We start from the raw sequence: 16,601 nt of genomic DNA, 5'->3' as shown, positions 1-16,601 counted from the left end.
GGTCTGTTCCTTTCTCTGTATTTTACATTGGATACTCATCGTCACAGTTGACTTCAGTATGCTGTTATTCTTACTGAATGTTGAAACAGACTCCAAATGGGCATCTTACACTGATGCTTAATCTGAATGCTTATATGCATTCCTTTGGCCTCAAAGAAGCCTTTTATGTTTTTTTGCTATTTATTATAAACAGTATGGAATTTTGGTACCTATAAAAGCAATTATTGCCATGCGCGGTGGCTCACGCCTGTAATCCCAGCACTTTGGGAGGCTGAGGTGGGTGGATCACGAGGTCAGCAGATTGTGTCCGTCCTGGCTGACATGGTGAAACCCCGTCTCTACTAAAAATACAAAAAAATTAGCCGGGTGAGGTGGCGGGCACCTGTAGTCCCAGCTACTTGGGAGGCTGAGGCAGGAGAATGGCATGAACTCGGGAGGCGGAGCTTGCAGTGAGCCGAGATTGTGCCACTGCACTCCAGCCTGGGTGACTGAGCGAGACTCCGTCTCAAAAAAAAAAAAAAAAAAAAAAAAATATTGCCTGCTGGTCAGTGACAACTCAAACTACTTTATCTCAACATCTCCATTTTACACAGTAGCATCCACTTTATCTTGTCTTGTCTCTTTCCTTATACTGAAGGTTCCTTCATTAACTAGATGTATTCAAAATACTCCCCAAGCTAATACTTTTCTAGACACTTTTCGAGTGAATTGCATATGTAGCTGAAACAGCAGAAGGACGAACATAACTACATTTTTTAGTTTTAATCATGGGGCTTTTACCTATTCCTGCATGTAAGCTGGGATCATTTTGGAGCACTGATACAATCTGAAAAAAGAGCAATCATGTAGTTTTTTTTTAGACGGAGTCTCCCTTTGTCACCCAGGTTGGAGTGCAGTGGCACGATCTCAGCTCACTGCAACCTCTGCCTCCTGGATTCAAGCGATTCTCCTGCCTCAGCCTCCCAAATAGCTGGAATTACAGGCACCTGCCACTACGCCCAGCTAATTTTTGTATTTTTAGTAGAGACGGGGTTTCACCATGTTGGCCAGGCTGGTCTCGAACTCCTGACCTCAGGCAATCTGCCTATCTCAGCCTCCCAAAGTGCTGGGATTACAGGTGTGAGCCACTGCGCCAGGCCTCACGTAGATTTTAAAACTAACTATGGGATTAAAGAAGTACGTAAACAACTGACAATGTTTTGTTAAAAGATTTATAGGAGCACTGTGACTTGACCAAGGACAAGGAAGTTTCCAGCCTCCTCAGACCCTTGCTGGTGCCCAGACATCTGTGGTCATCAGACTCTTCTTGATTTCAACCACTTTCTTTTCTCCTTGCCCTTTACTTAAAAAGCGCCTAAAATGTGTACTGAGTTAAGATGCCACGTTAGAATGCTGGATCACCATCTTCATGTTTGCTGGCTCTTTGAATAAACCTGCTTTTCCTCCCATCAACTCTCACTTCTAGCATTCAGCTTTTGAGCAGAGAGCAGCCAAATCTGGGTTTGCTTACACATAATTAACTCTATTTTTCTATTTCTTTTTTATATTTTGATGTCTAGCTATCCATTCTAATTGTTTCTTTTTTCTTTTTCTTTTTTTTTTTTTTTAAGACGGAGTTTTGCTCTTGTCACTCAGGCTGGAGTGCAATAGTATGATCTTGGTTCACTGCAACCTCTGCCTCCTGAGTTCAGTGATTCTCCTGCCTCAGCCTTCTGAGTAACTGGGATTACAGGCATGTGCCACCACACCCGACTAATTTTTTTTCTTTTTTGTATTTTTAGTAGTGACGGGGTTTCACCATGTTGGTCAGGCTGGTCTCGCACTCCTGACCTCAGGTGATCCAGCCACCTCGGCCTCCCAAAGTGCTGGGATTACAGGCGTGAGCCACTGTGCCCAGCCTGTTTCTATTTTCAAGTGTTCAATAGAATTTTTTTCTTCATTGTAATTTTATATGTACCTGTTTTCAGAATATGTGCATGAATAGATAGGTATGTGAAGGCATTCCGATAGATAGAGACCTAGGTGACAAATCCCCACTGAAGTTCAGAACCAGGAGGAGGTGTATCTTTCCTGTGGACAGATCTTTTTACAGATCTATTTCTATAACAAGGCCTGTGCAATCCATCAGTTTATTTTCTTTGTGTCAGTTTCCACGAGGCATAGAGTCAAGTTTTGCTTCTTTTAGCAAAGGTTTCCTGGAAAAGAAATGATTTTTCTCTCCCCTTAAGCACCTGGTCCTTGTCTTTATATTTTTGTTTTAGCACTTTGGGGTATAGCATATCTTTGTTTTGGAAACAAATCAGCTCAAATATATTTTAAAAGTTGGAGTATGCATTTTCATTTTAAAAGCTACGTTGTTAACTTCAGTTTAAATCACTAGGCTTCCCCCCCCTCCCCGCGCCGTTGATCTACCTTGAAACGGAAATGGAATTGTTCTGATTAAATAAAAACTTAGAGAGTACTAGCTACTACAGAGGTGACTAGAGAAACTGAATGGCTAGGAAGAGAGGGGTACACCAGAAGGCCACAAAGGACAGAGTAGACATAAAGAAAGAAAAACATACCACTTTTGCTTACAGTACTGAGGGAAATACTAGACACAGAGGAACAGAAGCTGTATAAACACGGACCTCGACAGAGCTGCCAGGAAAAAAGAGAAAAAGCATTTTTGTCCAAAGTTTCTAGGTCAGATGTGATTGACAGTTGGAGACAAGCATTCCTTCACCACCTTCCCAAACTTTCAGATCCATCGTTTGTTCTTTTTATTTCACTCCCAGATTTATGATTTTCCCCATTCTATCAAGTCATCTCTCCTGAGTACTTAATTCCCATCACCCCTCAAGTAGCCCAAACCAATACTACCTCCATGAGGAATCCTATCTACGGCAATTCATTTTCTCCAATATAACTCGGTCAACCATTTCTTTCTCTAGCTACAATGGAGAGTTAAAAATCAAGATGGAAGAAGATGGAAAAACAGAAAAGAAGCTAGATGGGAAATGCAATTAGAAAAAACAGATTCATACAACACACTTCATGGTTTGTGAATCGTATTGATGCCAGGCCATTTAAGGAAAACAAGGGAAATGCATATTCAGTGGGTGGCTACCATGTATGAAGCACTACTGGGAGGCTAATTCAAGTTCTGTCCCTCAGTTTTTCTGTAGAGAACACATCTAAGTCCTGGAGAGGAGCACAGGTGATGAGATGTGCAGGTAGAATGTGAGGGCATGGGGGGGGCACGGGTGCTGAGATGTGCAGGTAGAGCGTGGGGGTATGGCGGGGAGCACGGGTGCTGAGATGTGCAGGTAGAGTGTGGGGGTATGGCGGGGAGCACGGGTGCTGAGATGTGCAGGTAGAGCGTGGGGGTATGGTGGGGAGCACGGGTGCTGAGATGTGCAGGTAGAGCGTGGGGGTATGGTGGGGAGCACAGGTGCTGAGATGTACAGGTAGAGTGTGGGGGTATGGGGGGAGCACAGGTGCTGAGATGTACAGGTAGAGTGTGGGGGTATGGCGGGGAGCACAGGTGCTGAGATGTGCAGGTAGAGCGTGGGGGTATGGGGGGGCACGGGTGCTGAGATGTGCAGGTAGAGCGTGGGGGTATGGTGGGGAGCAGGGGTGCTGAAGTGCAGGTAGAGCGTGGGGGCATGGGGGGGCACGGGTGCTGAGATGTGCAGGTAGAGCGTGGGGGCATGGGGGGGCACGGGTGCTGAGATGTGCAGGTAGAGCGTGGGGGTATGGAGGGGGCACGGGTGCTGAGATGTACAGGTAGAGCATGGGGGTATGGGGGGGAGCAGGGGTGCTGAGATGTGCAGGTAGAGCGTGGGGGTATGGGGGGGCACGGGTGCTGAGATGTGCAGGTAGAGCGTGGGGGCATGGGGGGGCACGAGTGCTGAGATGTGCAGGTAGAGTGTGGGGGCATGGGGGGGCACGGGTGCTGAGATGTGCAGGTAGAGCATGGGGGTATGGGGGGGCACGGGTGCTGAGATGTGCAGGTAGAGCGTGGGGGTATGGCGGGGAGCACGAGTGCTGAGATGTGCAGGTAGAGTGTGGGGGTATGGGGGGGGCACGGGTGCTGAGATGTGCAGGTAGAGTGTGGGGGTATGGGGGAGCAGGGGTGCTGAGATGTACAGGTAGAGCGTGGCAGTATGGGGGAGCAGGGGTGCTTAGATGTGCAGGTAGAATGTGGGGGTATGGGGGAGCAGGGGTGCTGAGATGTGCAGGTAGAATGTGGCGGTATGGGGGAGCAGGGGTGCTGAGATGTGCAGGTAGAGCGTGGGGGTATGGGGGAGCAGGGGTGCTGAGATGTACAGGTAGAGCGTGGGGGTATGGGGGAGCAGGGGTGCTGAGATGTGCAGGTAGAGCGTGGGGGTATGGGGGAGCAGGGGTGCTGACATGTGCAGGTAGAATATGGGGGTATGGGGAGCACGGGTGCTGAGATGTGCAGGTAGTGCGTGGGGGTATGGGGGAGCAGGGGTGCTGAGATGTACAGGTAGAGGGTGGGGGTATGGGGGGGCATGGGTGCTGAGATGTACAGGTAGAATGTGGGGGTATAGGGGGGAGCACGGGTGCTGAGATGTGCAGGTAGAGCGTGGGGGTATGGGGGGCACGGGTGCTGAGATGTACAGGTAGAGCGTGGGGGTATGGGGGGTGCACAGGTGCTGAGATGTGCAGGTAGAGTGTGGGGGCATGGGGGGCACGGGTGCTGAGATGTACAGGTAGAGTGTGGGGGCATGGCGGGGAGCACGGGTGCTGAGATGTGCAGGTAGAGCGTGGGGGTATGGCGGGGAGCAGGGGTGCGAGATGTGCTGAGTAGAGCGTGTGCAGGGGTGCTGAGATGTGCAGGTAGAGTGGGGGGCATGGGGGGCATAGGTGCTGAGATGTACAGGTAGAGTGTGGGGGCATGGGGGGGCCACGGGTGCTGAGATGTACAGGTAGAGTGTGGGGGCATGGGGGGGAGCACGGGTGCTGAGATGTGCAGGTAGAGCGTGGGGGTATGGCGGGGAGCAGGGGTGCTGAGATGTGCAGGTAGAGCGTGGGGGTATGGCGGGGAGCAGGGGTGCTGAGATGTGCAGGTAGAGCGTGGGGGTATGGGGGGCACGGGTGCTGAGATGTACAGGTAGAGCGTGGGGGTATGGGGGGCACGGGTGCTGAGATGTACAGGTAGAGCGTGGGGGTATGGGGGGCACGGGTGCTGAGATGTACAGGTAGAGTGTGGGGGTATGGGGGGCACGGGTGCTGAGATGTGCAGGTAGAGTGTGGGGGTATGGGGGGAGCACAGGTGCTGAGATGTGCAGGTAGAGTGTGGGGTATGGGGGGAGCACAGGTGCTGAGATGTGCAGGTAGAACGTGGGGGTATGGGGGAGCAGGGGTGCTGAGATGTGCAGGTAGAACGTGGGGGTATGGCGGGGAGCATGGGTGCTGAGATGTGCAGGTAGAGTGTGGGGGTATGGGGGGGAGCACGGATGCTGAGATGTGCAGGTAGAGTGTGGGGGTATGGGCGGGAGCAGGGGTGCTGAGATGTACAGGTAGAGCTAGGGGGTATGGGATGGAGCACGGGTGCTGAGATGTGCAGGTAGAGTGTTGGGTATGGGGGAGCACGGATGCTGAGATGTGCAGGTAGAGTGTGGGGGTATCAGGGGGGCACGGGTGCTGAGATGTGCAGGTAGAGCGTGGGGGTATGGGGGGGGCACGGGTGCTGAGATGTGCAGGTAGAGCGTGGGGGTATGGGGGGGCCACAGGTGCTGAGATGTGCAGGTGGAGCGTGGGGGGATGGGGGGGGCACGGGTGCTGAGATGTGCAGGTAGAGCGTGGGGGGATGGGGTGGGGCACGGGTGCTGAGATGTGCAGGTAGAGCGTGGGGGTATTTATGAATTCTAGGAACTCGGACAGGAAGTAATATTTGGCTTTCAACCAGTTGATTTTTAGCCACCCAGAAAGTACTGAGATGACTGAATGCCCACATTTTGTGTGCAGCCTTACAGAACATGCTGTACACATCCGAGACATCACGGATGACTTGCTTATGGAGTGGGTGGTAGAGTTTTATCTGAATTCTGCACATCTGCAGGAGGCCCAGCCGCCACAGAGGCAGTCTTGGTAGCAAACAGCCATGACTAGTCTTGGGGTTCATCCTGAGTATAGTGCAGAGACCCCCTCAACTGTGGACTCCACATCACAGCCTTGGGGTTGTGCGGTCCTCAAACAGGGATGGCGGAGGGTGGCAGCAAACCCTCATGGGAATGCCACCCAGTGTTCCTCAGCATTTGATGGGACTCACATAGTCTAGAAAAACCAAGGGTTCATGTGGACTGTGGAAAGTATCTGGATTCTCATAATCCTTTTCTATAGATTTTTCCCCAACCTGACCTCTGCTTTGGGGCAAGAGGTGGTGTGCACAGGAGAGAAAATAGATCAGCAACATGGCGCTGATGCAGTGATTTCTGCAGCAAGAAAAGGGCCTCTCCTGTCCTTCTGGCATTGGGGGTGAAAGGGATTTTCTGTCCACTGATCGCGCATGTGCACCAAGGAGCGCTTACCTGCTCATTCATGATAGTGGAGAGTTCGCTGAGCATGTCCTTGTAGTGGGACCTCAGTTCTTCCTGGTACTCCAGCTGGTCCTCTTTGATGAGGCGCTCATTCACGTCAAGGGCCTGCCCACATGCATCTGCAAATTGCCTTTAGCAACAGCATTAAACAAATTAAAAACCAGTCCTTGCAAGTAGCATTGAGTTCAGTGACTGAGTTCAGAGTCAGGCTGCTGATGGACTCTGCCACCTCAGTGAGTTTTGGTGTGATGGATTCTTGGGGGATTGAGGACTCCCTGTCTGAGGAAGTTCAAGGAAGAACATTCCAACAAAGAGAAGCTTACCTGAAGATCTCCTTCAAAAGCTTTACTTGGTTGTCAGGGTACTTCTTTGCATTGGTTTCTTCAAGAAAAGCTCGTGCATAGGCCATTGGCCCGGCATTAACCTGTTGAGAAGAGAATTGATGGAGGAAGAGCTACCTTCTGCATGGAAGGAGTAGCAACTGTGCACCAATGGTGTGGTACCCCGATCCCACACCCTGCCTTCTAGTCCACTCATTTGTATACCTGACTTAGTTGCCGTCCTCCAACTTGTCAATAAAGCATGAGTCTGAGCTCTACCTTTCATTGACAAACTTCCTAAACTTCAGTCCTTTGCCAATCCTTCCATTTTTTTTTTTTGCCATATCTGCACATTACCTGAACTGCTGTTTTTTTTTTTCTTCATTGTTTTCTTTGTTGGAGACAGGGTCTCACTCTGTTGCCCAGGCTAGAGTGCAGTGGCATGATCACTGCAGCTTCAAACTACTGGGCTCAAGTAATCCTCTCGCCTCAGCCTCTCAAGTAGCTGGGACTACAGGCGTTTGCTGCCATGCCTGGCTAATTTTTTAAAAAAAGTTTTTCTAGAGATGGGGGCAGTCTCACTACATTGTCCTGGCTAGTCTCGAACTCTTGGCCTCAAGCAATCCATCCGCCTCGGCCTCCCAAAGTGCTGGGATTACAGGTATGACCCACCCACCGAATCTGCCGTTTTCTTAATAGCTTTTAAAACTAGACTCACTTCTAGTAACTCCAGGATATTTATTTAAATTGAACATTTGTGAAATCAAATGTTTGAAGTGCTAGTTTTTCTCTATTAACACTCAGATAAACACATACTACTTTGAAGGGATAACCCACAGTGGTGGTGGTGTGGGCACTGCCCCGGAATCACTGTTTCACTGGCTTCCATTTCATGGTCTGGCTCAAGGAGGCATTTATCAGATTTGCTGAATGAATGCACAATGGGTTCAGTTCATGCTCATGCACATGGATGGCCTCACTTGTGCAGGAGTCCAAATCCTTTAGTGCATAGAAGCTTTTAATGTGGCTGTCAGGCTTGGGAAGGAAAAAGGTAAAAGAAGGAGGAAGCTGACTTCAGGGGCCTGTGACCAGCAGGCATGGCCAGTGTGGCAGATGCAATCACTGGTACTGGGTGTACCATCTTTTGCTTCTTCAGATCCAATCTCCACTTCCCTCCACTCAGCTATGTGCCTAGGGAAGTCATCCTGCATGGGACAGGACCATGGCTCTCATGCTTTCTGGCCTTCTCGGCCCATGGGGGACACAGACAAGGGAGGTAGGGAAGGGAAGAGTGTGGTCAGTGTCAGGATCAGTAGCATTAATTTTTCCTTTGGCTTTTTCTTTCTTTCTTTTTTTTTATTTTTTGAGATGGAGTCTTGCTCTGTCACCCAGGCTGGAGTGCAATGGTGCGATCTCAGTTCACTGCAACCTCCACCTCCCAGGTTCAAGCAATTATCCTGCCTCAGCTTCCCAAGTAGCTGGGATCACAGGCGTGTGCCACCACGCTTGGCTAATTTTTGTATTTTTAGTAGAGCTGGGGTTTCACCATGTTGGCGAGGCTGGTCTCGAACTCTTGACCTCAAGTGATCCATCCGCTTCAGCCTCCCAAAATGCTGGGATTACAGGCATGAGCCACTGTGTCCAGCCTTCTTTGGCTTTTAGGCTCCAGTACAGCTGTGCAGGGTGCTACTACTGATCTTCCTTTATTTTAAAATTTAATACTTTGTTCCTTATGAATACTTAGGATCAATTTATTAATACAATAAATAAAAATTCATGCCTTATTCCTGAGTTACTTGGGGCTTCCTTTAATTTTGTGCCCGAGGTGAGTGCCTTACTCACCTCACCTGCCTGGCTCTGGTCAGAGTACTAGGCCCCAGGCTTCCTGCTTGCAGAAGCCTCCCTGTCACCAGCTGAAGCCCCTCCTGTCTACTTGTCTGTCATGAGACGCACCTCTCAGCTCCCCTGTCTGCTTCCACTAACCCTCCTCTGCTTGCATCTTCAGGTCTAGGCTGGTCACACCGCCTGAGTGCTGCCAGTCCCTGTGCCAGCCCTTTCTGGCTTTCCCAAATGCCGCACACACTTTTGGGAACAGTTTATTTACTCTATCCTCCTCAATCACTCACTGAGCATGCCAGCTGCTTCCTGTCACAGCTCTGCCAGACAGATAAACATGTATGCACCTTTTATGAACTAGTAATCATTCTTTTTTGGATTTGTTTCGGAACAATTTTTTAAAGCCCTTAATGACAAATATGTACAAGAATGTGGTGTTTCTTCATTTGTTAATTCATTTGTTAGTATACAGATACAGGACACAGTTATCCATAGAAGATGGGATAGCAGAGTGGAGGAGGAATACATTTTATTTCAGCTAAACCTAAGAAAGAGATATCTACAGGTTTCGAGTAACGTTAATGCACATTGACAACTCGAAGCAATTTTAAAGACCCAGATAAAGGTGTTCTCACAAACAGAAAAATGTTTCTTATATTCTTTGTAAACAAAGTTCCCAGGGCATTTTCCACCCAGTTTCATTGGCCATGTGCATCTCAGCCCTGGGCAATGCTTACTCACCTTCACGCTGACACTTCCTTGCAGTTTGAGCTGCAGTCTGATCATGTCCACTTCCTCCATTGTGCAAAGCTGATTAAGCTCAGAAACCTTCTTGGACATCTCGTCAATTGCCACTTCAATTGGATTCAGTTCTGTGCTCGATTGGCTAACAACTTGTATTCTCTTCTTCACGTAGGGGAACAGGTGACTCGCTGCACAAAAGCCATACAAAAGGGATTTCAAGGTTGAGGATTAGTGAAGAGTCAAGGGTTTCCCTGAAGGACCAGAGAATCACCTATCATTTCACAGCACATGGCACCTTCCATTCTGCATGCTTTTCATGCGTGGGAGTTACTTTTTCTGCTAGGTGCCATCCTCTCTCATACCTCTTAGCTTTTGCCCAAACTCCTTTGACCTGTTGTGCTCTTCTGCCTCCACTGCTAACAGGCCCTCATTCTCAGGGCTGTTTTAGGCCTTTAGATTTTTTTTTCTTTTTTTTTGAGATGGAGTCTCACTGTGTCGCCAGGCTGGAGTGCAGTGGCACGATCTTGGCTCACTGCAATCTCTGCCTTCCGGGTTCAAGTGATTCTCCTGCCTCAGCCTCCCAAGTAGCTAGGACTACAGGTGTACACCACCATGTCCAGCTAATTTTTGTATTTTTAGTAGAGATGGGGTTTCACCATGTTGGCCAGGATGGTCTTGATTTCTTGACCTCATGATCCATCCACCTTCGCCTCCCAATGTGCTGGGATTACAGGCGTGAGCCACCGCACCCAGCTAGCCTTTAGAATTTCGAAACACTGAAAAGATTAAAGCTTCCACAGCAACTTGTAATTCATATAAAAACTATACTAACCCACAATACAGAATGCCTAAATATATGCCAAATAGTATATATTGATACAGCTTTGTTGTGGCTTTTTTATTTCAAAAGTTTTGGATACATTTGCTGAAGGCAGATGCTTGTCACAGTTTAGACGTCAGTGCTATGGACAGGCTGTAGCCTAATCCGAGATGGCCCAGTTCTCAAAGCGGGTTACTGACCATTTCCTCCAGAATGCCCTTGCTCACCTTGCAGCCAGCCTTAGGAGCCCCCACGGGTGCTCTTGTTTCATTTCTCATGCTCTGCTCACCTGAAATTCTTGCCTTACTTGGTTCTTTCTCCCACCAGACTGTGAGCACCTTGAGGGCAAGAATCATGTTTCATTTGCGTTGCCAGTACCTAGAACAGTGCCCAGCCCCTAGTAGGGCCTCATTAAATGTGTGTTGAGGAAATGAAAGGATGACTAGCTCATAGCATGGATCTAGAGAGCGCATGGAGGGATATTGGAGATCCACATCTGCATTAGCTCTACAGATGAAGAATCTGAATCCCAGAGTGGTGGTTTAGAATGTCGCCCCAAAGCACACGATGAGAGCTGCTAACCCTGAAACACTTGAAGGTAGACTTAGAGGAAAGTTCAGAGTGCCTTGTGCCTTTCCCAAGGCACTGACCCCATGACCCTTCACACTTACAACCTAAAGGGAACAGGTATGCAAAGCAACTCTTTTGACAATTTCTCCTCTGGTTGACTTCTGTTAATAGAGAATAAAGAGATGGAAATCTCTTCTTGGCAAACGTTTCCAAGTTAGCACATTTTGAGTACTTCTCTGCAGGACTGAAATAACTCTTGATTCCTACTGATCCAGCCCTATGTTCCTGTGCTGGAACAGGTGCACACATGTGGCCCGGCTGCCTGCACCTACTTGTCAGGATTGTCCGTCGCTTGCACTGCTCCGCCACTCCACCGTGCTTCTTGCCCGACAGCGTGAAGGGCGTCTCGAAGACAAAGCGGTTGATGTTGTGGTGCATTTCGAAATCTGTCTTCCGGTCTTCGACTTCCTTTTCCTCAAAGAATGGCGTGACATAGGTCACCTGGATGTAGGCATATTTGGGGTCCAAATCCTTGGGGTTTACCTGTGTTAACAGATTATGGGCAAAGTGAGTGGTGTGCCCTGGAGTGCTCCTGAAAGCAGGAAGCTCCCATTCCCTCAGCTTGCATACCAACGAGGCTGTGCCTCTCCCCTTGGAGAAAAATAGGCAGTCACATCATATCAGAGCTAGGCAGGATCACAGAGAGAATAAAGGTTGGACTGCACCTGAGCAGCCTGGTCTGTAGAGGGGGGATTGGAGCCAGCTCACCAAGTAGCTGAGGCTCTTCCAGATGTGCCTGGTTGTGGCATGTTATTTAGTCCTTTATTTTCTCTCTTCGCTGTAATGAATGTTCAATCACCTTTGTCTGGAATGCAAACTTCTTTTATTTCTTAATTTTATTCATTATTATTGTTATTATTTTTTGAGACAGGGTCTTGCTCAGTCTCCTAGGCTGGAGTGCAGTGACATGATCTCGGCTCAGTGCAACCTCCGCCTCCTGGGTTCAAGTGATTTTCCTGCCTCAGATTCTCTAGTAGCTGAGATTACAGGCATGTGCCAACACACCTAGCTAATTTTTGTATTTTTAGTACAGAGGGTGTTGAGAGATCTGTCGTCTAGGCCTCCCAAAATGCTGGGATTGCAGCCATGGGCCACTGCACCCAACCCTAGAATGCAAGCTTCTTGACAGTATTTCAAATGAAAACTTTTAAAAAATATATTTTGGTCCCTCTATGATTTTACCCATGTATCTAGACTGGGGCCACTGGCTTTGGGCTTGTGGCAAGGAGGGAGGTTCCTTGTTTTATTTAGCAGATTAGCTGAGGAGCCTATTACATGATTGCGAAATTTTGTAGTTTTAATGTCAGGATCCTTCTCTAATCTGTAACAAGTCATCCTACGCATTTTTAAAAAATTCAACTCTGCTTTGGGGAGTGAGTTTGACAAATAGCAAGGAAGACAGGCTGGGGGTACTAAGAAAATCCAGGAAATCACACTTGCTCTCCTTTGGAGTTGGAAGAGATGGCGTTCTCAGCTTCTTTTCTAATGAAACCTCAAAGAATTTAAAAAATTCTTCCAGTTTTCTCCATCTGTCTACCCATCCGCTGCCTATCCAGTCCCAGAGATTTGAGGGACCTCCTGAATTTATTTGTAATGCTACTACTAATTACACTATAAGGTGGGTATAATTGTAACCATTTTACAGATCAAAAATAGAGATTTAGAGTGACCAACTAATTTCTCTAAGATTATCAGCTGATAGGTGGTGGGATGGTAGAATGAAGACTCAAGTTGTTCTGATACCAAATTTGGCATTTTCTCATCCCCCACGCTGCCCCAGGAACTCTGTGCATACTTTCTACTTTGGAGAGCCAGTAACACAGTAGTTCCAGCTGCCTGCCTTTCTGGGGAAGGTGACTGTAGCCATCAAGCTGAGAAGGAGAATGATGAACGCACTCACAAAAATTTCTGCCCAGACTCAGGGATTTCATGCCCAGATGCCTCCAAACTTGAGTTTGTAAAAGAGGACAGAAAAAAAAAAAAAAAAAAAGAAAAGACTTGTATAGCCCAATAGGACTGTATGCCACTGGGCAAAAACCATCTTTTCCAGCTCCATCTTCTGCCACACTCTTCTATCCAACCTGTGTTTCAAAGGCCTGCCATTCTCTACACATATCTCCCTCTTTCATTCCTCCCCATCATTGCATGTGCTGGGCTTCTCAGCATGCCCTTTGCTTCCAGCAAACTAACTCAAACATCATCCCTTCTATGTAATGCTGCCCAACCAAGAATGAGCTGTTAAGAGAGGTCCCCTGCCCTGAGCTTTCCTTGTACAACTTGGACTTTGACTCTCTGGTGATACTTGATTGTAATCTATTTAATTGGCTGTTTGCACAGGTCCTTCTCTTCTTAGCCCCATGTGAACTGTGAGCTCCAGAAGGAAGAGACCCTGTGTGCCTCATCTCCAGTTCTGGGCTTGGCATTCAGTAGGCATTTGATAGAGGTTGCCTAACTGAACAAGAGTGTATAAGAAGATGCTGAGTAATCTAAGAGAAGAGGTAAGTATTTGCTTTCAGGAGCCAAGAGGAGGGTAACTGAATGTTCAAAGGTTAATGTAATGTAACTGGCAAGTCTGCCTCTATTATAGGGGACAGCTTTCAAAATTGGTGTGGCCTACTGTGATGGTTAATATTAAATGTCAACCTGATTGGATTGAAGGATGCAAAGTATTGTTCCTGGGTGTGTCCATTGAGGGTGTCGCTAAAGGAGATTAACATTTGAGTCAGTGAACTGGGTGGGAGAGGCAGACCTGCTCTCAATCTGGGTGGGCACCATCTAATCAGCTGCCAGTACAGCCAGGATGGGGATGTGCAAGGACTAGACTGGCTAAGTCTCTGACCTCCATCTTTCTCCTGTGCTGGATGCTTCCTGCCTTCTAACATCAGACTCCTCCAAGTTCTTCAGCTTTTGGACTCCTGGACTTACACCAGTGATCTGCCAGGGGCTCTCGGGCCTGCAGCCACAGATTGAATGCTGCACTGTCAACTTCCTTACTTTTGATGCTTTGGGACACGAGACTGGTTTCCTTGCTCTTCCGCTTGCGGATGGCCTATTGTGGGACTTCACCCTGTGATCGTGTGAGTCAATATTCCTTAATCAACTCCCTTTCATATATACATCTATTCTATTAGTCCTGTTCCTCTAGAGAACCCTGACTAATACGCCTAGGAAGACTTCCCTGACAATAAATATTTTCAATTTGCTGTTTTCTCCAGTTCCACCACTGAGCCCAATTACTTTAAGGCTTTGATTGCTATTCAAATGCAGATAACCAATGGAGACATAGAGAATTTACTAAGATCTTTTTAAAAGTTACCCAAATAAACACATATAATGTTTTTGACTCTTCTCCCCTCAAATTACTAACCAACTAACCAACCAATAGGCAAACAAGCAAAACATCTAAAATCGTTTTAGTAGTTTACTTTGCATCATCAGGCAGAAAATGAAAACTTAATGTGGTTAAAGAATAAAAAACTCAGTCAATTGTTAGCACTTGCATGAAAACTGATTTTCCTCTACCTTGTTGGAATCCTGGATTATCTTCACATTGTCTGCTCCAAATTTATCTGCATAGAGCTTGAGGAGTCTTTGGGAAATCTCGGACAGACCTGTCAGCTTAGGCTCTTTATAAATATACTCTTTACCTTCTTCTTCTTCAAAAAAGCCCTATGGAACATAATGAACCACCAATTTTATTAGAGAATGCTAGTCATAAATCAAAAGCAAAACAAAAAGCCATTTACTTAAAAAATATATACAGTTTTTGGTTGTCATCCAATCCATTGGTTAACACCCTATAACATTCAAAATCAGAGAAAACACAGTGAAGAAAATAAAATATCATCTTATAATCAGACATTAATGTAAATATTTCCTAGCCAGGCCAAAGAAACTCATGAAATATCTTGCAAATACTGTTTTCTCTATTTGTAGAACTCAATGGTACTACCTACTTGCATATATTTTGGGGGAAGCATGCCCTCTTGTGGTAGCTTGGGGTAGAACATGAAATATGGAGCAATTTTTTGCAGCAAAGAGCAGTCAGTATCCTTTTTAATAAGATCTTCTATAAGTCTTTGAAACTAACATAGGAAATGTGTACGGCATGTAAAGCTATTTAAATGGGCTGACGTGCATCCCACATAATCTTCGATGAAAAATCACAAGACTTTATATAGTTGTCGTAACAGAAATTACATGTGTTATGCTCCCAAGTACTGCTATTTAAAAAATAACTTTACGTCAACATGACTTCAGGGACCTGCTGAAACTTAGCTATATGTAACTTAATCATGCAATCTACCTTACTAAGAGATCTTTTACATTCTTGAAAAGGAAGACATTATAGGATTAAAAATAGCAACCATATCATCATTTTTATTCCACAAGAGCAAGTAGGTTTTAGCCTCTATTAATTTATTTGTCTGGTTGGAAGCAGAGGGAAGGGAAGATTCTATTATCTGAAGATAACTAAGTGAAGCAATCTTTATAATTCCTTCTCTTTGAAGAGACACAGAAGCATTTTTCCTGTGGAATACATGTGGCCTCAGAATACCAGATTAAGTTTGGAGTTAAGAACCCAAGGATATCTGGTTTCTTTTTTTTTTTTTTTTTTTTTTGGTAGAGTCTTGCTCTGTCGCCCAGGCTGGAGTGCAGAGGTGTGATCTTGGCTCACTGCAACCTCTGCCTCCTGGATTCAAGTGATTCTCCTGCTTCGGCCTCCCAAGTAGCTGGGACTACAGATGTGTGCCACCACGCCCAGCTAATTTTTGTATTTTTAATTGAGATGGAGTTTTGCCATGTTGGCGAACTCGAACTCTTGACCTCAGATGATCCACCCACCTAGGCCTCCCAAAGTGCTGGAATTACAGGCTATATCTGGTTTCTCCTGATTGTAGAGTTGACCCATAAGGAAATGGCTTTTGAGGTCTGGGTGAAGACACTGGACGTCAAAAGGAAACTTAGCCATATTAAAAAATCACTTTTGACTATTTAAAAATTATATGATAAAAAAAGCATAGGTGGCCGGGTGCGGTGGCTCACGCCTGTAATCCCAGCACTTTGGGAAGCTGAGGCAGGTGGATCATGAGGTCAGGAGATCGAGACCATCCTGGTTAACACGGTGAAACTCTGTCTCTACTAAAAATACAAAAAAACTAGCCAGGCGTGGTGGCGGGCACCTGTAGTCTCAGCTACTCGGGAGGCTGAGGCAGGAGAATGGCGTGAACCTGGGAGGCGGAGCTTGCCGTGAGCCGAGATTGTGCACTGCACTCCAGAATGGGCGACAGAGCGAGACTCCGTCTCAAAAAAAAAAAAAAAAAAAAAAAAAAAAAAAAAAGCATAGGCAAAGTGTTCCAGTGCTATATTTTTTCATGGTTAATGTGAGACAATCTAAGAATATTGATTAAACTCAAATCTGTATGATGCTTTATACTTCAAAAGCACTTTCATACATGGAAATGGGATCATCTTTAACAGGGTAATTTGTATTCTAAGTGTACTGTAGCTGTACCTTTGCAGAAGCAAATGAATAAGGTCTACTCCATAGTGGAATTCTTGCCAATCAGGTAATCGCCTGCTTCCTTGCACATCTCCCTAATTGACTTTGGGCTTTCTAAAGGCAGGAAGTGTGTCTTCAACATTGCATGCCCAGTGTTTAGCACAATGCCTGGTCTTTAGGGGGAGGTCACTCTATTTGTT

At 46.7% G+C, this 16,601-nt stretch overlaps 1 protein-coding gene and 1 long non-coding RNA gene across 13 annotated transcripts in view; one reads left to right on the top strand and one right to left on the bottom strand.

The window, feature by feature from the left end:
* LOC126932901 (uncharacterized) overlaps nucleotides 1-14,273 on the top strand; it is a 188,149-nt gene extending 173,876 nt beyond the window's left edge. For all 5 annotated transcript variants that reach the window (XR_007718361.1, XR_007718365.1, XR_007718362.1 and 2 more), the window contains 2 exons: nucleotides 13,236-13,396; nucleotides 13,784-14,273. This is a non-coding gene — a long non-coding RNA (uncharacterized LOC126932901). The remainder of the gene's footprint in view (nucleotides 1-13,235; nucleotides 13,397-13,783) is intronic.
* The window catches only part of DOCK10 (dedicator of cytokinesis 10), a 1,376,581-nt gene that overhangs the window by 1,551 nt on the left and 1,358,429 nt on the right, over nucleotides 1-16,601 (bottom strand). For 6 of the 8 annotated variants that reach the window (XM_050752140.1, XM_050752144.1, XM_050752143.1 and 3 more), the window contains 6 exons: nucleotides 14,421-14,567; nucleotides 11,171-11,381; nucleotides 9,446-9,636; nucleotides 6,872-6,972; nucleotides 6,540-6,678; nucleotides 2,565-2,640 (listed from right to left, as the gene is read on the bottom strand). In XM_050752140.1, coding sequence (XP_050608097.1) covers nucleotides 2,565-2,640; nucleotides 6,540-6,678; nucleotides 6,872-6,972; nucleotides 9,446-9,636; nucleotides 11,171-11,381; nucleotides 14,421-14,567 — 865 coding nt within the window. The remainder of the gene's footprint in view (nucleotides 1-2,564; nucleotides 2,641-6,539; nucleotides 6,679-6,871; nucleotides 6,973-9,445; nucleotides 9,637-11,170; nucleotides 11,382-14,420; nucleotides 14,568-16,601) is intronic. The other 2 variants (XM_050752138.1, XM_050752142.1) reach the window with 1 other exon arrangement.

This window comes from Macaca thibetana, chromosome 12, assembly GCF_024542745.1.
Source record: "Macaca thibetana thibetana isolate TM-01 chromosome 12, ASM2454274v1, whole genome shotgun sequence".
Lineage (NCBI taxonomy): Eukaryota > Metazoa > Chordata > Mammalia > Primates > Cercopithecidae > Macaca > Macaca thibetana.
This window is presented reverse-complemented; position numbering and strand designations above follow the sequence as displayed.